Source organism: Malus domestica, chromosome 13 (assembly GCF_042453785.1).
Source record: "Malus domestica chromosome 13, GDT2T_hap1".
Taxonomy (NCBI): Eukaryota; Viridiplantae; Streptophyta; class Magnoliopsida; order Rosales; family Rosaceae; genus Malus; species Malus domestica.
Window position 1 is genome coordinate 13,890,548 of NC_091673.1, and position 24,102 is coordinate 13,914,649.

Genomic DNA, 24,102 nt, shown 5'->3' on the forward strand with positions numbered 1-24,102 from the left:
ATTTTGCTACCAAATACATCAGAAGGAGATATATATTGATCTGATAAATTGAGAGAGAGAGAGAGAGAGAGATGATAGAGACAGAGAGAGGGTCAAAAAACACAGAAAGAGAAAGTGCATAAAATTTGAAAGGAGGATCCACATGAATCCATGATCTTTTACTCTTTTCTAACATTCTCTTTTACTAAATCTTTGAAGTCCAACTTCACCAACAAATTAAATTAAACTATACTTTAATTTATGAAAAAAATATATACAAAAATTAAAGCAAAGTACAAAATTTTAATTAAAATATTTTTTTTTCAAAATTAAAATGAAAGTTAGAAATACTAATCATATGTAATAAGCCTTGATTAAACTACAATTTGACGTCAGTTTGTTATCAGTACCATATTTAGTGGAGTAATTTCTGCATTCCCTTTTCACCTTTAAGTAAAAAAAAAGTGTGAGAATCACTTCTCATCAATTCAAATACGAAGAAAATCCAATAAACAAAATCGTCATCTTTCTTAGCCCCACTCTATCATGAACATCTTCTTTGTAACATGCTCTACATACTCGACCACGGAATGCTCCTAATGAAATTTCTCTCTCCAAAAACACAAAAACAAAATCAACAAATTTTTGGTCTCAAAAACAAAATCAACAATAATTCTACTCTTTTTCTTCCTTTTGTTTTTCCTGCTTTTATTTCCTTTTTATGTAGTGTTTGTGTCCCCATAAATTGTGGGCAGCTCAGCTCTCTCTCTCTCCTCTCCTTCCAAATCATTGCTCACCTCCACTTTTGTCTCAAAAAAGCTAAGCCCTTCTCCTCAATTCCCACTCTCTTTAATCAAAACCCCTCTTTTCCCCTTCTCCTCTTCCTTCCTCCACACACCCCACATCCCACACCCCATTCCTCCCCCCAAGTCATTAGGGTTTTTTCCTCTCCCCTTCCCCTCCTCTGCTCTGTTCTGACTCCATAGCTGCAGAAGCAGAATGTGCAGAGAGGAAATGAGTCAATGACTGAGAGGAGATGGGGTGCGTCTTCAGCAGACATCCGTCCGCAAACCCTGTTGGGAATGACGGAGATGGTGAAATTAGGGTTTCCAGGAAAGCAGAGTCCACTGCCGCCGCCGCCGGCGAGGTCAGTGAGGTGAGGAATGGTGTGAATAATAGTATTAGTAACGATGATAGTAACAGTAATCGGAAGGAGAATGAGGAGGAGAGGAGTTCGAGGCCTAAAGGGGAGAAGAGACGCTCCTCCAAGCCCAATCCTAGGCTCAGCAATCCGCCCAAGCACCTCCTTGGCGAGCAGGTCGCCGCCGGTTGGCCCTCCTGGCTCTCCGCCGTCGCCGGCGAGGCCATCAATGGCTGGACGCCCCGCCGCGCCGATACATTCGAGAAGCTTGATAAGGTGAGAGCTTATATAGTGTTTGATGGTTTTTGGAGCTTCTTAATTACCGTTTGGTTGTAAAGAAAATGCAAGCAGACAAAAAGGGTTAATGTGAAATTATACGAAACAAAAGTTTGAATCTTTCTTTTTTTTTTTTCATGGAACATGTTTGGTTTCTAATAGTAGCAAGTAACTCAATTTGGTAAGTTTCATTAGCGAATGGATTACTTAAGCTTTAAATTAAGTATTTAGCGATTTACTTATTAAGTTCTTACCTTTCCCGGAAATGAATGGCTTAGTAGTTGTACTTATACATGTACTATCTTGATCAGATTGGGCAAGGGACGTATAGTAATGTGTACAAAGCTAGGGATGCTTTGTCGGGGAAAATTGTTGCGCTGAAGAAAGTTCGGTTTGATAATTTGGAGCCCGAGAGTGTAAAGTTCATGGCCAGGGAGATCCTCATTCTGCGCCGTCTTGATCATCCTAATGTTGTAAAATTGGAAGGTTTAGTGACCTCAAGGATGTCATGTAGTTTGTACCTTGTATTTGAATATATGGAGCATGATTTGGCAGGACTTGCTGCAAGCCCTGCAATCAAGTTCACAGAGCCTCAGGTTTTGCAAAAGTCTCTTGCTTTTATTTTATTTAGTTTAGTTGCCATATAAAGAAACCATTTTTTCCCTTGTGCTGGGAAAATGAGCAACTTCTCTCTTATCTGTTATATGTAACTATGGCAGGTTAAGTGTTATATGAACCAACTATTATCAGGGCTGGAACACTGTCACAACCGCTATGTGCTTCATCGTGATATCAAAGGGTCCAATCTTCTTATTGACAATGGTGGTGTCCTGAAGATTGCTGATTTTGGATTGGCTTCCTTCTTTGACCCTAATTATAAGCAACCAATGACTAGTAGAGTGGTCACTTTATGGTATCGACCACCAGAGCTTCTTCTAGGTGCCACTGATTATGGTGTAGGTGTGGACCTCTGGAGTGCTGGCTGCATTTTAGCTGAGCTGTTGGCCGGAAAACCGATCATGCCAGGTCGCACAGAAGTATGTTTTAAATGCTTCTGTTTATTCACTGAGTTCCTTCACTTCACTGTATTTGGCATCGGAAGATCCTTTGCTTAGGTTTTCTTTGATGCTTTTTTTATTTGATTCATGGAATTATTTAAATTGTTGGTGTTCTGACTATGTTTGTGCATAAAAGGGATGTTTCCACTCCACCTAATTTATCTTTTACTTTAAATAGGTGGAGCAGCTACACAAGATATTTAAGTTATGCGGTTCACCTTCTGATGATTACTGGAAAAAGTCAAAGTTGCCTCATGCAACCATTTTTAAGCCTCAGCAATCATATAAACGATGCATTGCCGAGACATTTAAAGATTTTCCACCATCATCATTGCCACTAATTGAGACACTCCTTGCAATTGACCCAGCTGAGCGTCGGACTGCCACTGCTGCATTGAGGAATGAAGTGAGATTTTATATTTCACTATTAAATTGATCTTGTTCAGTTTCCTTTCTTCTTTAGTGCCTTGTATGGGATCTTGAGTAGTTTCTCATCTTAATGTAGTAGTTTATCATCCTGAGCCTGTATCTGCTTACAATTTGTTATATGTTGAATATTTTCATGTGACGGTTGTCTGTCTTTTGCAGTTCTTCACAACCAAACCTTATGCCTGCGAACCTTCTAGCCTCCCAAAATATCCACCCAGCAAAGAGATGGATGCTAAGCTACGGGATGAAGAAGCTAGAAGGTTGAATTATTTTATTTTTCTTCTAACCAATTTTCTTTTAGTTAGATTAATGGCGCACAGCTCACATGAACCTTTACAGTATTATTTAGAACCATTGCAGAGTTTTAAACCACCAAATCTTAAAATGTACAGAATCATCCACACTAATATTTTGTTGAAGCGAATGTATTGCCTTGACCATTGAATTTCCATGTATGATTGTATGTTGGTTTCCACATTTGTCCCTTTGGATTATTGATTCGTTTTTATCTGGGTTAAATTTTGATATTTATCATCTCAATGATGCTATTATTTTCATGTTTCTTTATGAGGTAGTTGTTCTTTCATCATTTTTCTAATCGCTCTAATTCACCTCCATCCAAAAGGGAAAAATTGATTGTTATATGCAACCTGAAATGAGTTTCATGATTGTAGATTGAGAGCTGCTGGCAGAGCTAACGCAGATGGTGTGAGGAAATCTCGACCACGTGATCGCAAGGGAATTCCTGCTCCAGAAGCCAATGCTGAACTTCAAGCCAATCTTGATGTATGTCATCTAATCAGCTTCTTTAAGCTACAATATTTGCTTTTGTAGGTTTAATAATTAACATAGAATTAAGTTTGCGACGGTAAATTTATCAAATGGTATCTCATACGTTTCTCTCGACAAGTGAAAAATGTTATCTAAAATATCCTCTTGGCGTGCTTTCAGATTTCATACTTGAAACTAAAATCAATGAACTTGGTTCAATATTCAGTTACTGCAGCTGATGGTGACCTTTGACTGTGTATTCACTACTTGGGGAGTTAAACTGGTTTTTTACCTAAACTTGAGCACTTGCTAGTTGTCATTCTTTATGTTTCGTCTTATTGCAGAGGCGGCGTCTAATCACACATGCAAACGCAAAGAGCAAGAGTGAGAAGTTTCCTCCTCCACACCAAGACGGAACACTTGGCTATCCTTTGGGTTCATCAAATCACATTGATCCTGCTTTTGATCCTCCGGATGTTCCATTTAGTTCCACAAACTTTTCGTATTCAAAAGAATCCATCCAAACTTGGTCTGGCCCATTGGTAGACCCTGCTGCAGTAGGGGCTCCAAGGAGAAAGAAACACTCATCCGGACAAATTCATTCACTGTCGAAGCCCTCGAGGAAAGACTCAAAACGATGAGGGTTCAGCTCGGATCAGTTAGAAAAAATGGCATTTAGAACAACTTTCTGTCATTTGGTGAGACAATTTCATGAGGCTGCAAATGCTGCCGATTCGTCCGAGCCGGGAAAGCCATACAAATTGCATGGAGAGGTGATATACAATTATGTATCTTGTAATTCAGTTTCTCATTTGTTCTGTATTTTTTTTGTACGAGATGCTTATTTATATTGTATATTTTTTTTCCTCATATTTCTCTCTCTGCCTTCGAACACTTGTATTTTAGGATATAGTTGTAATTCCAATAAACTTGTCTTGGTAACTTAATTTTTTGTTTCATTTTCGTCCCCAATTTTGTTATATGTTGCAAGATGTGAACTACATTTTCTAGACTCGGCACAAAATCAAGTGTAGTGGCGTTTTAGGATTTGTACAGCCGACGTCATTTAGTGAGATAAAGTAATGTTATTGTTGGTAAAGAAATCTCAAGTTCAGCCTGTTAGACTAGCCAGATTTTGGTTCGTTTATGTGTAAGATGTCAAATTAATCTCGTGGTGAGGGAGGGGAGGGTAGGGTGAATGGGTCGGGATTAAATTTACACGAGATTCAATTAGAATTGATTTTTGCATTCTTGTATTCGTTTTTTGCGTTTCTTTATGTGTTTATATATATTTTTTTATTCTCTTTTGATTTATTCAATTAAACAACTAAAAAAATGCATGAACGTAGAAAAAGAGTGCGAAAATTATTTTTCTTATAATTTGCAGTTATGTTTATTGTGTATTTTAATTGTAGTGGCATTAAAAGTGAATGAGGTTTGAGAGGACAAAGTGTCGTACAAAGGGAAGAGGATCCTCTCTTGAGCTCAAGATGGGGATCCTCCGGATCACGAAATCCAGACCGTTCAAATTTAATCCAACGGTTGCAATTATTATAACTTTTAGAAGGTCCCTGTTTGGAGCCGTTGGATTAAATTTGAACGGCCCAGATTTCGTGGTCAGAAGGATCCCCATCCTAAGCTCAGGAGAGGATCCTCTTCCCATAGAAAGGAGGAAACATGTTGAGTGGTCATGCTTAACAAAGCAAGAACAATTTGTCAGGGTTTTGCCAAAGCAAAGCAAACACATTAAGAAAAGAATGAAGGTGATTTTCTAATTCATAATTGTCATCAACATGAAGGAAAGCTGACCGGACAACTAACTAGAGAGTAGTGTGTTCTTTTTTCTGCGCCTAACTTCGGTATTAATTTAGTATATACCGTCTCTTGTATCTGAAGAAAAAAACTGAGTCGCTTAAAGCATCTCCAATGGAAGTCCCTACTTAGGGACTCTGACCACCACCTTTGAGGACTCATTTATGAGCTTTAGAGGAATATTCGAGTCTCTAAAAGAATATTGTCTACAATAGAAATTCCTTATAGTATAATCCCTAAATATAGGGACTAAAATATTAAAGAATTATGATTCATTTCATTGAAATATTATAACCATCAATAAAAATAAAAAACTATTTTTACCATTGATTTTTCAAGAATTAGAAAAAAGGTAAATGAGAAGTTGCCCCACTTGTGTGGGGTCAAAAAACAAGGAAAAAAACATAAAGAGCATCGCCATTTTCACTCAAAATTAATATGAGTAAATTGTAGGAATGGTCCCTCAACTTTAATCAAATTGTAGTAATGGTCCCTCAACTAAAAATGAATTATCATTGGTCCCTCAACTTATCAAAATGTGTAGCTATAGTCTTTTTCATCAATTTCGTCAAAATTTTGTCAAAATAAGTTATGTTGGAATAACCATTTATATAATTAGGGTCCCTCAACTCATCAAAGTATGTAATTATGGTCTTTTTCGTCAACTACGTCAAAAATTTTGTCAAAATGAGTTATGTTGGAAGAACTATTGCTACAATTGGGTTAAAGTTAAGGGACCATTTCTCCAGTTGAATTCAAGTTGATGGACCAATGGTAATAGATTTTTAGTTGAGGGACCATAGCTGCACGTTTTGATGAGTTGAGGGACCAATGGTAATGGATTTTTAGTTGAGAGACCATTGCTCCAATTCAGTTAAAGTTAAGGGACCATAACTATAATTTACTCAAATTAATATGGAGTCCACTATTTGAGTCCTTATAGTCCTTTTATTTGAGAATTCTTTTGAAATATCCGACGAGTCCCTATGTATTGAAATACTTTGAGGACTTCAATTCTGGCCAATTAGAAGTCATTTGTCCTTATATTTAGATACTATATGGTTGTAGGGACTTTATTGGAGATGCTCTTGGTACTATCTCTAGTGATATTCTACGTTATTTGAAAGTGTGAGGTTGTGAGTTCGACGCTCACTTGTGGCAAGTTTACTACTAAATTATTATAGCATGCAGGTTGTGTGGCTTAGTCTAAATTTCTTAATTTTTCTTAGTAAATGTATTATTGGATAAAAATAAAATAGAGTAAATTACATAAAATTACTTCAACTATTGGGCCAGTCACAATTTTATACCCCATCTTTAAAAAAATTCAATGTCATACCTCATCTTACGAATTTGATACAATTTCCTACCTTCCGTCAGTTTGTCTGTTAATTCTTTCGTTAAATAATGACATGGCTTGATACGAGGCCCACTCTATTTAAAAATTAATTAGATATTAAAAACTAAAAAAATTAAATCATTTAATTTTTTTTTTGCATGGGGGACCCACCCCTTATCCCCCTCACCCTTTCTTCCCTGCTCCCGGCTTCCCCAAACCCAAAATTAGATCCCACCCCTCTCTCGTCTTCTCTGCGCTGATCACTACCGCCACTCTCCTTTAGACCTTCCCCGCCACATCTTTGGCTTTGTTGAGCACCTTCAGCTGTCACTCACCCACCTCACCTGTGCCACGCCTTATCCCACTCACCCACCCCTTATCCCCTCACCCTTTCTTCACCATTTCTTCCCCAATTTCACAACCTAGAATCTGATTGAAAACCCCCAATTTTCAAAATTCACATCGAATACAAGATGAACTGACGTCACCACTTACTGTGAAGTGAGCTTGCTTCATGTCTCTGGAAAGATCGATGATCTTCTTACGAAGATCGATGATCTTCTTACGAAGATCGAATAGGTTGAGGTCCTGAACCAGCGGCGTTGAGGAGGGCGAGCCAGTCGAAGATGGTGATTGTGTGGTCGCAGAGGGAGGAGCAGAGGGAGAGGCAGTTGATGAAGATGAAGATTTTGCCCTTGGTTTTGTAAAATGATAGAGTTTCAAGTGCAAAGGCGAGGTCGACTGCGATGCCCTTGAGGGTGGTGTGGACGAAGGAAGGGAGATAATCGAGCGATGGCGTGGCGTGGGTGAGTGGCAGTTGAAGGTGGTTAGCAAAGCCATAGAAGCAATGGGGGAGGTCGAAGGGATAGTGGCGGTAGTGGTCGACGCAAGATATTTCGGAAGCGGGGTGGGATTTGGTTTTGGGTTTGGGGAAGATGAGAGCTGGGAAGAAAGGGTGGGTCCCCCATGCAAAAAAAATTATTAAATGATTTTATTTTTTTAGTTTTTAATATTTAATTAACTTTTTAATAGAGAGTGGATCCTGTCTCAAGTTACGCCACTATTTAACGGAAGAATTGACAGACAAACTGATGAAAGATATAAAATTGTAACAAATTCGTAAGATGAGGTATGACATTGAAATTTTTTAAAGATGAGGTATGAAATTGTAACTGACCCAATAGTTGAGGTAGTTTTATGTAATTTATCCAATAATATAAAAAGAAAAAAAGCAGTGGTTACCTATCTCATCAATCATCATCCAGTTAGGGCTTTAGCCATCATCCTCAACTGACTGGCTGGCCCACTTGTCTCCCACTTCTGGCCTCACTTTTTGATTCCCTTGAGCCACCTGGCCCACCTACTCCTCCTTCTCTGTCTCATGGGTCGGGATCCTTCTTCATTGCTTTACTTGCAATAAATACAGAAAAATGATCACTCTCATGGAGGGAGAGAATGATTACACTTGCTCATTCTTTTTCTTGTTCCCCTAAAGTATTCTAAGTTAATTACTTAGCCCTATTTTCCAAATAGGTTAGTTTGATCATTGACTCATGATCGTTGATTGATGTGGATTTCATAGATATTAAACTTGGATGTGTGATTAATTGTTCACACGCATATGAATAATTGTCAACAGATGTACGTGAGATTTTAAAATAGTAATGAAGCTAATATTTGTCTAGAAAAGTACAAAACTAGCCACATAATGATATATTTTAAGCAAATCCAAAATCAATTGGTAATTGGTTGAGAGACTTAAGATCTTTTAAGAACTTAATTCTTTAAACAAAACGATGTTCTTATTAGAGCAGTTCCAGCATTGGCTGGTGCTCAGGGGAAAGGCTGAATAGGGCTGTAGAGCCCGAGTGAAGTGCTCCAGCATGTGGGAGCCTGAAGGACAGGACAGGCCAGGCCCGAGCAACAAGCATGTGAGGAATTGCCAGCCCGCGAGCCCGAGTGGATGTGACGTCAGAGCTGACGTCATCTTGGCGTCAACCCAATTTTATATATTTTTTTCTGTCAGGTGCGTGCACCTCATCCGCGCGTGGGGGCGCGTCAGCCGACACCTTTTCAGAAGTCGAGCCCGCGTCGCAGTCTGCCGATGTTACCGTTAGGAAGCCACGTGGCTTACCACGATCCGTTCGATCTCAACGGCTCTTTAAATTGGACCGTCCGATTTGCAACGGTAATAAAAATAAAAATAAACTTATTTAATATGAACCGTTGGATCTGAGATCAACGGTTGATATTATTTTGCTTTATAAATAAATAAATAAAAGAAAAAATAGTTTTAAAATTAAAAAAAGGTACCGTTGTGACACGTGGCACTATCTGAAGTGTTGGAATTCAATTTTTTTTAAAATCCAACGGCAGAGATTAATTAGTTCAATAAAAAATTTTAAAAAATTGTTTTTACTTTTCTATAAATACCTTCTCATTATCATCTACCTTACACCACAATTTCATATTTTCTCAACTACTTTCAATCAAATTCCTATCTTTCTCTCAAAGTTTCAATCCAATTTTTTTCAACAAAATGACTACTGCTACAGGTACGAATTGGTCGCTTCTTGAAGATGTTGCGTTGTGTACTAGCTGCGTTAAAGTTACTCATAGTTCACTTACGAGTAATGAGATGCAGTTGCGAGAAATGTGGAGTCTTATTCATACCAATTATCTTAAGAAAATGGGTGGGACAAGAACCAAAGAATCGATGTCCAATCGTTGGAAATTACTTAGCCAATCGTTTAGTACGTGGACGCCTTGGCACAAGCTAGTACTAATCTTCGAAGTGGGGAAAATTACACAGATCAGGTAACAATATATTATTTATTTGTTTGTACTATACCCAAATTTACATTATAATTATTTGTTTGTATTATTTATTTGTTACCTACTTTCATTTTAATTATTTGTTTGTATTATTTATTTGTTACCTACTTTCATTATAATTATTTTTTCTTCCGCATTGTGTAGCAACTTCAAGCACAAGCTTGGTATGGTGCCAAAACCAAAAGCAAAAATAAATCATTCAACCGGTGGGAATGTTGGAATATTGTCAAAGATTGTCTTAAATTCAGAGTTGTGTTTGTCAGTCCAGAAGTTTTCATGAACAACACCCCTCTACACTCTACACCCGATCATGGCTTGCATGTTCATGAAGATGATGCATAAGAAGTGCCCGAAACGCCCCTCCCTGAACAAGCGTCGAGTTCAACCCGTTATCCAATTAGGCCTGAAGGTAAGAAGGCTTCAAAGAGAAAAGGGAGTGCTTCCAAGAATGATTATGCAAAATACATGGAAGAACTTGCTTGCCAAGGTGAATTGACTTTGGCGCAGGAAATGACGAAGTTTGAGGCTGATAAGGCTAGAGAGGAAGCAAAAGCTGCAGCTATTGTGAGAGAATTTCAAGCTAATCATAGAGAAAGAGAGCTACTTAGGCAAGAAATGGAACATGCTAGAGAAGAAAGAATGGCTCAACGAGATCGTGAAATTATGAACACGCCTTTAGAAGGGAAGTCTCCAAATTCTAAATATTTTTGGAAGTCAAAGAAAGTGGATGTGGTGCGAATGAGGCGTGCAAGAGAAGCGAGAGCAAGAGAAGATGGTCCTAGCACGACAAGAGAAGATCATCCTAGCACCATAAATTGGTTAAGTGATGATGAATACAGTAGTTTTTGTAATCGGAGCCCATAATTTTCCAATCACTTTGGGTTGTAATTTATTATTTATTGAATAGAGTACTTTATGTTGTTTCCAATTTATTGAATTCAGTACTTTATTTAAAGTGAGATTAAATTTATTTAATTTGGTAAGTTATTTTTACTAAGAGAATATTTATTCAAATGACAACAACACACCAAATAAAATTACATAAACATACCAAATAATAAAAAAAATGAACTAAAAATGAACTAAAAAAACACACCAACTAAAATTAAATAAACACAACAAATAAAACCAAACACACTAAATGAACTTAATTATCTTCAGCTTGTTTCAATGCCTACTGGTGCTCTATCAAGTCATATAGCCGGGCATTGTGCATATATTGTGGAGCCAAAAATAATCACAAGGCGACACGTGGATTTTTGGACAAAAGAGGACAAAAATACCCTTGAGGTACAACAAGATTCCTACGCGCGAGCAGCGGGCAATCATCTCTCAGCCAAGTCAAAAGTGCCCAAAAAAGGTAACAATTCAAAAACCATCTCATCAAATCCCTCTTCAAGGTAATTCCCAAAACCTACCTCATTCCATATATATTTACCTCTTTCTTTCCTTCTTTTATCTAATTAATTAAGTTATCATTACATAACCTCCCAAAACCTCCCAAAACATTTCTTTTATTATGATAATTAGCCAATTAATATATTTATACCTAATTAATATATTAATTGCTAATTGAATCACCAAATAACACCCCAAAAAACACTCAAATGCCGGCCACCTTTTCTCCAAAGGGGATCGGCCACACTCCCCTATAAAAGCCATATTCTCTTCTCCAAAAGACACTTCCAACTCTTGCTAAAATTCTCTAGAATTCTCAAACACTTTTCTCTCTAAATTCTAACTTTGGCATCGAAGTTTCTTCAGCCAAAGCCCCCCTCATTCATCGTGGGCGCATGAGGTTCTTGACATTGACCGACGGTGTTAATCGTTTTGAAGGTGCAATTTTGTCCAAGATCAAAGAGGAAGAAATTTGCATCCACAAATTGGTGCTTTCATTGAAAGTTGAGATTCATACTCGTAGAAGACTCTCGCGCAAAAATGTTTTTTTCTCTATTTTCTAGTCCACTTGTATTTTTCGTACGTTCTTATTATTAGAATTTTTTCTTTGCAAAAATTCTTTGATAAAACGTAAAAGAGAAATACAATGGCTAGAAATGTAAAAAACTCCACAAGTGAAAATTCCAATATTCAAGAAACGGGACCACGGCAATCCACGAGACTAAATGCAATCTTAGGGGGAGCGGCACCACCACCACAAGGCTCCACCATGGCAACCACCACGATGGCCACCACGGCAATCACCCGCTGCGAGGTCTATGGCTCCACCACCACGGCCCAAGCCGTGCTATCCAAGGCCCACGCCACTAAAGCCATGACCGGAGCCATGTCACTCCATGCCTAACACGAGCCCAATGCGTTGCCAAGCCTCGCTCAAGCCTCGCATTCGCGAGCATCGTACGCCGAGCAGCCCACTCTCTTTGCCCAGCCTGCTCCCTCCGAGCATCTCATTTTCGTGGCCCAGCCTGCTCCCGCCAAGTAGCCCATTCTCGTGGCCCAGTCTGCTTTCGCGGCTTAACCTGCTCCTGTGGCATTCCAAGGAGCCCAAATCGGCCCAAGACTATCTCAACCATCCGAACCAACCATCGAACTGGGGGCATTTCCACCACGTTTCTTCGTAGATTTGACATTTCCCAATTCAAATCTCGCGCTCGGAGCCTACCACACTTCCACTGCTCAATGAGGCACATTCCTTCCAAGCTCTTCCAATCTAAATGGCGAACAACACTTGTCTCGACAAGTCATAGAGTTGGCGAGCGCCCTTACACAACAGACGACTTTGATGAATCAACTCTTGCAGCGCACCAAGATGCAACGTACCGCAAACGAGGTGTCCCAAAGTAGGACAATGGCAGATAAAGAACCTTTCCAGCAGCATCCCGGTAAATAGCCACTCGACCATTCATGAACCGAGCGTTTGGGCAGAGTACACTCCCGATTGGGCCCTCGAGATAACGTATTCTTTCATCTTAGCGCGCTAAGGAGTGTGCACTATCGATTAGGCCCATGGATAAGCATACATTCACGGTTGAGGACGCACTCCGATAATCAACATGAGCAGTCTTCCAAGTGAAGTATTCGTTCGCAGCTAGGCCCGCAAGGAGTATCCTTCACATCACATCGGAGCAGGCAGCACAACAGAATGAAAGAAACAGCCACTCAATCCGGCTTAAGTTCAACCAGCAACCTGTGAATTACACGCTTGGCTACTAAGAACATACCACACCCACCGCAGCCGTGGCATAGACGAACCGAACATATGGAAGAACAGCTTAGACCAGCACATCACGATCGGGGGCAGTCGAGAGCTCTGCCACCCCAACAAAGAAAAATTCAGGAAGAAGTAGAAAGGCTCCTAACCAAGCTATTACATAATTTCTCGCACCAACCAAGCCTAAAAAAGGCACAAGATGAAGCACCTAATGATGGTACAATAATTCAAGGAGCAGCTCACTGCGCTTATACCCTTACGTGGATTCCACAAACAGTTCGAAGTCTCAAGTAGTTCGCCAAACAAGACCTCGCAACATGAGGATTAATTCAGTTGTCCACCAGTCCAGCTTTCATCAGCTGCACTCACGACAACGACTTCCATGCTCTCTAGTGTGAAAGGATAAACTAATTGCTCTCAAGTGCGAAAAGGTAAACCAATTCCCTGACACCAAAAAGGGTCTATTCTCCAGTGCGAAAAGATAAACTAATTGCTTTTCAGTGCGAGAGGGTAAACCAATTCCCCGACACCCAAAAGGGTCTGCTCTCCAGTGCGAGAGGATAAACTAATTACTCTCCAGTGGGAGAGGGTAAACCGATTCCCCGACACCGATTCCCCGACACCCAAAAGGGTCTGCTCTCCAGTGCGAGAGGATAAACTAATTACTCTCCAGTGCGAGAGGGTAAACCAATTCCCCGACACCCATATAGGTTTGCTCTCCAGTGCGAGAGGATAAACTAATTGCTCTCCAGTGCAAGAGGGTAAACTAATTGCTCTCCAGTGCGAGAAGTTAAACTAATTGCTCTCCAGTGCGAGAGGGTAAATTAAATCCCTGACACCCATCTTGGTAAGCTCTCTAGTGCGAGAAGGCCACATAGTTTAAAAGATCGAATGCTTGAAGATCAACTAGGCAGCAAACGGTCAGGGGGCAGCATCCACTTTTGCACTTAACAGTTCACTCATCTGACACTTCATCTTCAGCAGCTCCGATCTTGGCAGCTTTATACTTGACTGCTCCATCTATGACAGCTGAGAAATCAAACTCAAGCAGTTTCCTCATTTTTAGCAAGTAGCCCATATGTGGCACCCCAAACCGTTACCCATGCCACGCCACTTTCTCGGCCCATGTAGAGCCAATCTTTAGCTTCAATCAAGCCGAGCAGCATAAGTAATGGCCCATGCCACACCACCTCATTGGCCCATGCCAAGCCGACTCCTGGCCCCTGCCAGCCGATGTGCCGCGCCACCCTGACGGCTGCCCCGTGGCAGCAGCTCCCAAGAAGAAGACAAGGAAAATTAAATTTTTCTTACGTTGGTGCGGCACGGAGAAGACAAAGCAAGCAATGAAAGACGATTCTTTGCACAGGCAAGATGTGAAAGATGGCTAGAGGAGGGGGAACAAATATCCTCTAAGCTTTTTCTCTCTTGTATGGTAGAATAAATCGCTCTTAAAAGTTGATTTAATAATCGACTTAAGGTAGACTTAAATAAGATTTGAGAGAAATTTATTTCCATTTCCTAGAAGGATCTAATTTCATATTAAAAAGGGAATCTACATCAAAACAAGAAGCAGTCATAAGTTTCCTAGAACAAGAAGATCTTTACACATGCTGCGCTTTCCTATGAGCAACCCAGCAGGTGTAGGGGCATTTGTGGAGCCAAAAATAATCACAAGGCGACACGTGGATTTTTGGACAAAACAGGACAAAAATACCCTTAAGATACAACGGGATTCCTATGCGCGAGCAACGAGCAATCATCTCTCAGCCAAGTCAAAAGTGCCCAAAAAAGGTAACAATTCAAAAACCATCTCATCAAATCCCTCTTATAAGGTAATTCCCAAAACTTACCTCATTCCATATATATTTACCTCTTTCTTTCCTTCTTTTATCTAATTAATTAAGTTATCATTACATAACCTCCCAAAACATTTCTTTTATTATGATAATTAGCCAATTAATATATATATACCTAATTAATATATTAACTGCTAATTGAATCACCAAATAACACCAAAAAAAACACTTAAAGGTCGGCCACCTTTTCTCTAAAGGGGACCAGCCACACTCCACTATAAAAGCCCTATTCTCTTCTCCAAAAGACACTTCCAACTCTTGCTAAAATTCTCTAGAATTCTCAAACACTTTTCTCTCTAAATTCTAACTTTGGCATCAGAGGTTCTTCAGCCAAAGCCCCCCCATTCATCGTGGGCGCATGAGGTTCTTAGCCTTGACCTAAGGTGTTAATTGTTTTGTAGGTGCAATTTTGTCCAAGATCAAGGAGGAAGAAATTTGATCCACATATATGGCCTTTAAAGTGCAGTATATTGTTGAATGACCAATTCATTGTAACGTCCATCCATTTCTAATGGCTCATGTTGCACGGGTTCTTCGGTGCCGTCATGAGCATAATATATATGTGTTCTTGAATTGTTCATCGTGTCTGGCTCATATTCATCAATAGGATCATAATCGTACTCATCTTCCACAATCATGTTGTGAAGAATGATGCACGTCATCATGATGGATCGGAGCGACTCTACATCAAACATTTTGGCAGCACCCTTGACAATCGCCCATCGAGCTTGGAGGATACCAAAACAAAGCTCCACATCCTTCCTGCACCCTTCCTAACAGCTCGCAAAGTGTTTTTCCTTTGCACTTCGTGGACGTGGCACTGTTTTGACAAACGATGTCCACCTTGGGTAAATGTCGTCTGCTAGGTAGTATGGCCCGTCGTAAATACGTATGTTGACCTAGTACGTGACTTTTGGTGCCTTTCCTTGCAGGACATCGTTGAACACTGAGGATTGGGCGAGGACGTTGAGGTCATTTTAAGCTCCTAGAACCCCGAAAAAGGTGTGCCAAATCCATGTATCAAAAGATGCCACCGCCTCCAAAATGATACTTTTTTATCATTTTCTGTCCCCAGAAGCGCCTTGCCATGCACTTGAACAATTTTTCCAAGTCCAGTGCATACAGTCAATGCTTCCAATCATCCCTGGAAAACCTCACATCTCTCCCTTCTTCATAAGCTTTTCCAAGTCCATATTAGTAGGTGTCCGGAGGTACTATGCGGTGTAGATAGATTCGATTGCCGAGCAAAACCTCATTAGGGACTCAAGAATGGTTGATTTTCCCATCCTTGCTATCTCATCCACTTGGTCTGCAGATGCTCCATATGCAAGCATCCGCAAGACAGCAGTAATTTTTTGCTCAGGTAGGAGACCCATAGCACCAAAAGCATCCAACTTTTGCACAAAGTAAGAATCATGGTTGCAAACAGCGCCCATGATTTTGTTGAACAAATGATGTTCCATTCTAAAACAACGTCTAAAGTACGGATCAGGGAATGCACTGTTACGGACAAAATAATCGTCCAAGAGAGTTGCCTATCTCTATGTTTACAGCACGGCTGGGCCTGCAGATCTGAGCCACAGCTTGGATGACTCAACGGGAATGTGAGGCTCTTGCCATTCTTGATTCGTCGTCTCTCCGTCTACACTCCTCATCCTTTTCCCTCTCATTTTGGGCCGCCTGACATTTGAACATTCCTTCTGATTGGTTAATCGATTCTTTCTCTTACTAATCGATTTCCCACATCATCCTTGAGGAAGAAGAAGACATTGTAAGAAGGAAGCAAAAACTATGAATAATGATAGAGATTTAGGTGAATAAGGAAGCATAAACTATGAATAATGATAGAGATCTTGAGAAAATTGGTGTGAGATTTGTGAGGATCGATGGTGGATTATATGGAGGATTCAGAAAGAATTAGGTTGTAGATAATGCCACGTGGCATTCCGTCATTCGTTAAAAATCTGATGGAAATCTATCCTCAAAGATTGTAAACATATTATGACATGTGGCGCGATGTGATTGGTTAATAATCTTATCGGAAATCCATCATCAATAATTGTATTTTTTGGATAATGACATGTGGTGCAACGAGAACGATTAAAAATCTTATCGGAAATCCATCACCAATAATTGTCTTTTTTGGATTATGACACGTGGCGTAACGAGAACGATTAAAAATCTTATCCGAAATTACAAATAAAATTATTTTGTATTATTTTATAACTTTTCGGATTATGACACAACGAGAACGATTAAAAATCTTATCCGAAATTACAAATAAAATTATTTTGTATTATTTTATAAATAAATAAAATACGAATATTTTATTACCTATTACCAGGGGAAGGGCTCCCACACTACTGTTCACTAGGTGGATTGAATAGTGAATTGCTTGGAGGGAGGGCTCCCACTCTGGAACTGCTCTTATATACATAGTAATTTGTATAAAAATGATTCGAACTTGAATACAAAGGATCACACACTGCCATAATCAACTGACTCAACTCATATTTATTATAATATTTTAAGCACTTAATGCAAGACTTTAATCTCTTAGTTCGATCGCTCTCACTACTAATTAGAACAAGAGAAATATGAAAGATGATACATGCTTTGCCATAATATGTGCATAGAAGAAGGAAAGCGATAGTTACATTGCATAGAAAAAGTACTAATGCAACATTTGCCGACAGTTTGCCAATCCCTTATCCAACGTAAAACTCGTGTCAAACGTCAGAGCTTACCTTTCTTGACGTTCTCGTTGTCACCATTGCAATTGGTGTTATATCATTTTCATCATGAAATTATTAGAAAGACGACTCACGTTTTGCATCACAATCAAAATTATAACGATAGAAATCAATCAGCAATATGCAAAGTAGCAATGCAAGTTTCCTTTGCCTCTCGCTATATGTGATTTAGCTCCCAACACATATAACCTTGCATTATTTGTACCAAGAAGTTATCATATATTGTAAGCAGAATAGAATCTCACATCTGGTATATGACAAAATAACATATAATTAATATATGGGAGATTCTACAACTGCTAACACCAAACCCTATTATGACAAACCTTACATGCAGCGATAGGTAATTAAGTAAAGACAATACCGATGATGCTGGTGATAATTGAACCCAGTAAGCTAGAGATGAGGAGATATGGTAATTAATACAACTTTTTGATCCTAATACTCGTGGGTTAGCTAGATTTATATATATGATCTCGAAGAAAGTTCAGATTTCATCGCATTGATAGTAAAAACAATGCACCAAACCTTCCACAAACACGTCGAAAACAAGTGGCTGATCGAGGCTGATATCATGTCGGAGTTTGCAAGTTAAGGCTAAAAATACATGTTCCAGAAGTTTCACTCAAAACTGCAGGCATCAGTTGGGCTAATTGCAAGCATTATTTGCTTTGTGATGACTGGATATGTGTAACCAAACAAAATCCAGATGCTCTCTCTTTTATTTATTCCTACTCCGATCCCAACTTTTCAAACCCACAACCACAACATCTCTGAGGGCTGGTGATGCTGTGGGTCATGTGAAAGTGAATTTTTCTTTTACAGATTTTCTTATGTGCGCATGATCTGAATTGATGACATATCACTACTATATATATTATTAATATGGTCAGAGGTGGAACCAGGATCGTTTTTTAATATGGTGGAGTTACGGTGTCAATACTTTATTTACATGGATCGTGCGCAAATTATGCACACAATTCATATGCACAAATGAGTAAATCATAAAAAACTTATATTTAACGCATTTCATTATTGAAACAAAGCATCATCATAACGATAGTATATCATACACGTTCTTATCACGGAGACGTGTGCGGTTGGCAATTAATCAAACTCATCCGAAAAAGAGAAGGAAAAAAACAAAAACAAAAACTGAGCATCAAAAATAGGAACTCAGTGTGTCCATGAAAATAAAATAGGAAGCAGTCTGGCTTGGAGCTGAGTCAGCACCGCAAAGAATTGCTTGGCTTCCTGAATTATTTACCAGTTGCGACGCCACGCCAATCCAAACATCCATTCCAATATCCCAAAACAAGATACAATGATTGAATAACTTCTGAATAAAAATAAAAAGAGAAGAGAAATGGGTTTTTTGTGGTTGATGGAATTTGGAATGAGGTGGCTGCCTAGTATTCCATGTAAACCAAGACCACCACCCAACTCAACTTAAAATCTATTATTACGCTGGATAAATGAGTCGTGTTTGTCGTGTTTATGTTGTTTTTGTGTCATATTTGTTATTTTAACGGATCTTGTCGTGTCAAACATGTTATCTTAACGGGTTCTTAACAAATGACCCCGTAACTACGCAATTTGTTAATGGGTCGCGTCAGGTTAACTGTCATGCAAGAAATTGATATGCTTAGTATCTAAATCAAGCAAACGATATCGTATCGGGTGAATCGGTAACAACCCGACTAGTTAACAGGTCTTAACGGGTGACCCGATAACAACCAGACTCCTTAACAGATTAATTCGAAACATATTATATTTGTGTCAAGTTAACGGTTCATTCAAGAAATTGCTCAATCTATATATGACTACTTGACTGAGCTCTCTGTCAGAGTGAGAGCCTTTACTAAAAACAGCGTCCTAATTTCAACCCATCCCGACTTCTCACTTTACTTGTTCTTTCTGAAAGAGCTCCAAACCCTAGCATCCATGGCGCCACTGGCCCTTGCTTCGGCTTAGGCTAGTGGCACCCTCTCCTCTCCTCCTCCTAGCCTCCTCCCCACCTTCCTACACCTTCCTCAGCCGTCTTTCTTGATGTCCTCTTCTTTTTTCTTCCTTTCCTCCACCGCTCCAAATCGGCTCCGCCGGTTTGTGGGTCCTTGGCATGCCTTTTCGTTTGTGATCACCACTCAAATCTCTGAGTTTTTGTCTTAGATCTCTACCCACTTCTCACCCAGAAGCTGCTCTCTGCCTCCCCATTTTCCCTCACCTTCGCACCCACTTTTTCGTCCTTCCTCTGGCTCCCACTCTTCTTTTCCAACTCTTAACCACGATTTAGATCATGGAGTTTTGGGCTCTTCTTTTACTCAAGACCAAGCCTTCCCATCCCACTGCCGAACAGGCTTGCAGGAAAATTTGGGCGAAGTGTGGAACGATTTTCTTCGGAACAAGGGTGTTTTACACACCCCCTTTGCCCTCCCCCTCCTCCTGTTACATTTTGTGACATTCCTTGCAGGTGTGGATGTGGAGGCTTTGTTTCTTGGTGGACAGATTCTGCACAACCCTCTCAGATCAAGTTTATGGTTCGGGTTTTCTTTTTCTTTTAGGGCGACGGATTTTATTGCAGTGGAAGCTGCGGTGGCGACAGCAGCGGTCTTTTAGATGTTGAAGATTAGGGTTTTTGTTGCTTTTCTGCTTTTACTGCCTACGAGCCTAATGATGTATGGGTCTCCCTTTGTGTTTTGGGTTGGTGCTCTACTTGGTTTGGGTTTGTTTTACCTTTTATGTCCTGCTTTGTTTTATGTAAGGCTTTGTATTTTGTTTGAACTTAGGTCCATCTCTCACAAATTGTATTTTCCCTTACATTAATGGAATGTTTTCTTTGTCCCAAAAAAAAATGACTACTTGACTATGACTACTCTCCCTCTAATCTTTGTCCATGTCCACAAATGATATCTCTCCACATATCTATGTATTCCACACCTCAACTCACAAAATTATTAATTAATTCGAATTCTAGTATGGGATGACAATTTCAGAATTTTTGGTTAAATATATTCAGTTTTTCTTACTGCTTAGTTGTATGAGAAATAAATTGTGAAAATTGACTTTAAAAGATCGAACAATGAAAAATATTTAAAAAGTCAGACTACTTGGTAGACTATATTATCAAAGACAATGGGTTCTTACGCATTACCTTTGCTTTCTCTTAGGCTGGCGATGTTAATCCTCATTCTTTAGCTTTGTCTATTCGTTCTATTTTTCTCACTCTATCATATATTTCCAATGTATCACAGACAAAATCTGTATAATATCTCTTTATATACCATGATTGACAGATGACAACGTGAATTCTTAATAATAGTATCAAGATCCATCAGATGTACACAAAATTTTGTTGAAAGGATATTATTTGTTTTTGGAATGACAGAAATGGATAAACCAGTTCTAAATCTTAAATGAGATAACACATAATCTCAATGCCACATATCAACACACCCACAACCACATGACTGTCCTATATTATTAGTAACCTAACAATACCATTAGGATTGGATAACCAAAATTTATGTGGAATATTTTTACTCGACACCTTCAGGTGACGATAATGCTCACCATAGGTGAATTTAAATTGGAAGATTATGGAGATATGTGTATTAAATAGAAATAAATAATAAAATTTAAACTCATCTAACGATGATAAATAAGGTGTGAGCAAAAATGCATCCAAGCACAAAATTTTGAAAGATAAAAAAAAGTAAAGATAAAAAAGAAATTTTCAAACCACCTATATGGCTTCCTGTGCGATCGACACGTGGAAGATTCTTTTGGCATTTCAATTTTTTTCTTTAAAAAAAAAAAAAAAAAAAAAAGACGCGTATACATTTGGGGTGTATATAAATATCAGCTTCCAGGTTGCCGTTACTTAACTTCTCAAAACTCGTCATCATCTGCATTCGGAAGCTCTCAAACTTTCTGGATTTTCAGAAGTTAAAGCCACAAAAACCAATCTTTCAATTGTTTCTTTTCTGGGTTGTGAAAAGTTTGAGTCTTTCGGATAGCCGGGTGTTTGGGAAATGGAGGTTTCGGTGTTTCGCGGCTCTCAGGCGGCAATCGGAAAGACCGAGTTGGAGCGAACGGAGCTTGGGTTTTGTGAATTGAACGGAAATTTGAAGACCAACGTCTGTTTTGGTCAGAGCACGAGCTGGAAAAATCCCCGGCTTCAGTTTACTGTGAGGGCCGTACAATCCGAAACGGTTCGGTCCGGTAAAGTTTCGGGACCTGCCAGAAAATCAAAACCGGTAAGTGGTTTCTTCTTCAATTTTGTTGTGTTAGATTTTCGTTTGGTTTCTGAGAAATTGGAGGAAAATGGAACAGGAATTTAAATTTCAAATAACTGCTTAGGTTGGAGTTGTTTTTGTGAGATTGTGGTTAAATTTAAAATTTTGATTCATATAATTGACCTTTTTTTATAAAATTATATATTTGATCTTAAATTATGAAATTATAAAAGGAATTTAAGGTCCTTAGTTCGTTTGAAGACTAGAATTTCAGTTGGAACATGTTTTCGAAGCAAACAAAACAATCCTTAATTTAACTTTAGTATATAGTTGTTCATGTTTGAGAAGTCTAATGTTTTATTTGTTGATTTTCCGGCATGATTTGTGTAACTTAATTGACTTGTTTTTCTGATGTGCTATACTATGCAGAACGATGGAGTGAGATTATTTGTTGGGCTACCTCTAGATACGGTTTCAGACTGCAACGCGGTGAACCATGCTAGAGCGATTGCGGCCGGATTGAAGGCTCTGAAGCTGTTGGGGGTGGACGGCGTTGAGCTCCCGGTCTGGTGGGGAATGGTTGAGAAAGAAGCCATGGGGAAGTATGAGTGGTCAGGCTATCTTGCCGTTGCGGAGATGGTTCAGAAAGCCGGCCTCGAGCTCCATGTCTCACTCTGCTTCCATGCTTCTAAACAACCCAAGATCCCACTCCCTGCGTGGGTATCTCGCCTTGGCGCGTCCCAGCCTAGTATCTTTTTCAAGGACCGGTCGGGGCAGCATTACAAAGAGTGCTTATCGCTTGCTGTGGATGAACTTCCTGTACTGAATGGAAAGACTCCAACCCAAGTTTACCAAGACTTCTGTGAAAGCTTTAAATCTTCGTTCGAGCCTTTCCTGGGTTCCACAATCGCGGTAAGAAGCCATGATGCTTAAGCTTTATAACGAAACATTAGTTGTCTCACGTTTTGTATGCGTACTAAACTGTCAATCTCTCCCGTTTTGTCAATTTCAGGGCATCTCAATGAGCTTAGGACCAGATGGCGAGCTTCAATATCCATCTCAGCGCCGGCTAGGCAAGAACAAGATTCCCGGGGTTGGAGAATTCCAATGTTATGATGAAAACATGCTTAGCATTCTTAAGCAACACGCTGAAGCAGCCGGAAACCCTTTGTGGGGTCTTGGTGGTCCTCATGATGTTCCTAGCTACGATCAGTCCCCAAACGCAAACAACTTCTTCAAGGATGATGGCGGTTCATGGGAGTCTCCATATGGTGATTTCTTCCTTTCCTGGTACTCAAACCAGCTTATTTCTCACGGAGACCGCCTCCTCGACCTTGTCTCTTCAACTTTCAGTGACACTGAAGTGGAAATTTGTGGCAAGGTCCCGCTAATGCACTCTTGGTACAAAACAAGGTCTCACCCTTCTGAGCTGACTTCTGGGTTCTATAACACATCCTCTAGAGATGGTTACCAAGCAGTTGCCCAGATGTTTGCAAGGAATTCGTGCAAAATTATATTGCCTGGAATGGACCTATCGGACGAACATCAGCCACAGGACTCCCTTTCGAGTCCCGAGTTATTACTATCACAAATTAAAACCGCTTGCAGAAAGCATGGGGTTGAGATTTCAGGCCAAAACTCATCAGTTTCGGGAGCTCGCGAAGGCTTTCAACAGATAAAGAAGAATTTGTTGGGAGAGAATGCAATCAACCTGTTCACTTATCAGAGAATGGGAGCTGATTTCTTCTCGCCCGATCATTTTCCTTCGTTTTCTGAGTTTGTTCGGAGCCTTAACCAACCGCAGCTGCAGTCAGACGATCTACCAATTGAAGAAGAAGCTGTTGAGTCCGTACCTACGAATTCGGAATCAGTCGTCCGCATGCAAACCGCTTAATACAAGTTAGAATTTGTGGTTGTATTTTTATATATAAAACTTGTCTCCTATACGTGTATCCGACTCAGAATTGTATATAATTCAAGGTCTTAAAAACACGCTAGGCGCTAGTCGGGCGGGGATTAGGGCCTAATGCCTAGGCTCCTAGGTGGACTAGACGGATTTAAGTAAATGTATTATATTTCGTGTAAATAATTGTGTGTCTATACTTAAAATATATATAATTTTATCGTAAACTACAAAATAGAATGACATATATTATGAAGTATTGGAACATAATGAAAACATGGAAAACAAGCATATAATGTGTGTTCATTTAAGTATTCAACAAGTCTCTTATAATTTATTGAAAAAATAAAATACAAAATGAAAGTTTTCCAATTTTGTCTAAGTGAGTTGCAACCGAGATGAGTTTGGATGCGCTAGGCAGGTGCCTAGGTGGTCAAGGTGGGCACCTCAGCAGGTCTAGGTGTCATTTCTTAATTTTTAAATGTTAATTTTTAAATGTTTAAGCATTAATCAAAACGGTGATTAACCGCTTAGCGCCTAAGTCGG

General features: G+C 39.5%; 2 protein-coding genes across 2 annotated transcripts; both read left to right on the plus strand.

The window, feature by feature from the left end:
* Positions 1-560: 560 nt before the first annotated feature.
* On the plus strand, positions 561-4,601 carry LOC103452994 (probable serine/threonine-protein kinase At1g54610). The gene is made up of 7 exons (XM_008392521.4): positions 561-1,396; positions 1,708-1,992; positions 2,116-2,433; positions 2,633-2,860; positions 3,043-3,143; positions 3,558-3,669; positions 3,999-4,601. The coding sequence occupies exons 1-7, from the start codon at positions 1,016-1,018 to the stop codon at positions 4,293-4,295; spliced, it is 1,722 nt and encodes a 573-aa protein (XP_008390743.2). The 5' UTR covers positions 561-1,015; the 3' UTR covers positions 4,296-4,601.
* Positions 4,602-21,245: 16,644 nt separating this feature from the next.
* On the plus strand, positions 21,246-23,812 carry LOC103452992 (inactive beta-amylase 9). Its single transcript, XM_008392519.4, has 3 exons — positions 21,246-21,674; positions 22,083-22,565; positions 22,666-23,812. The coding sequence occupies exons 1-3, from the start codon at positions 21,450-21,452 to the stop codon at positions 23,545-23,547; spliced, it is 1,590 nt and encodes a 529-aa protein (XP_008390741.2). The 5' UTR covers positions 21,246-21,449; the 3' UTR covers positions 23,548-23,812.
* The last annotated feature ends 290 nt before the right edge of the window (positions 23,813-24,102 follow it).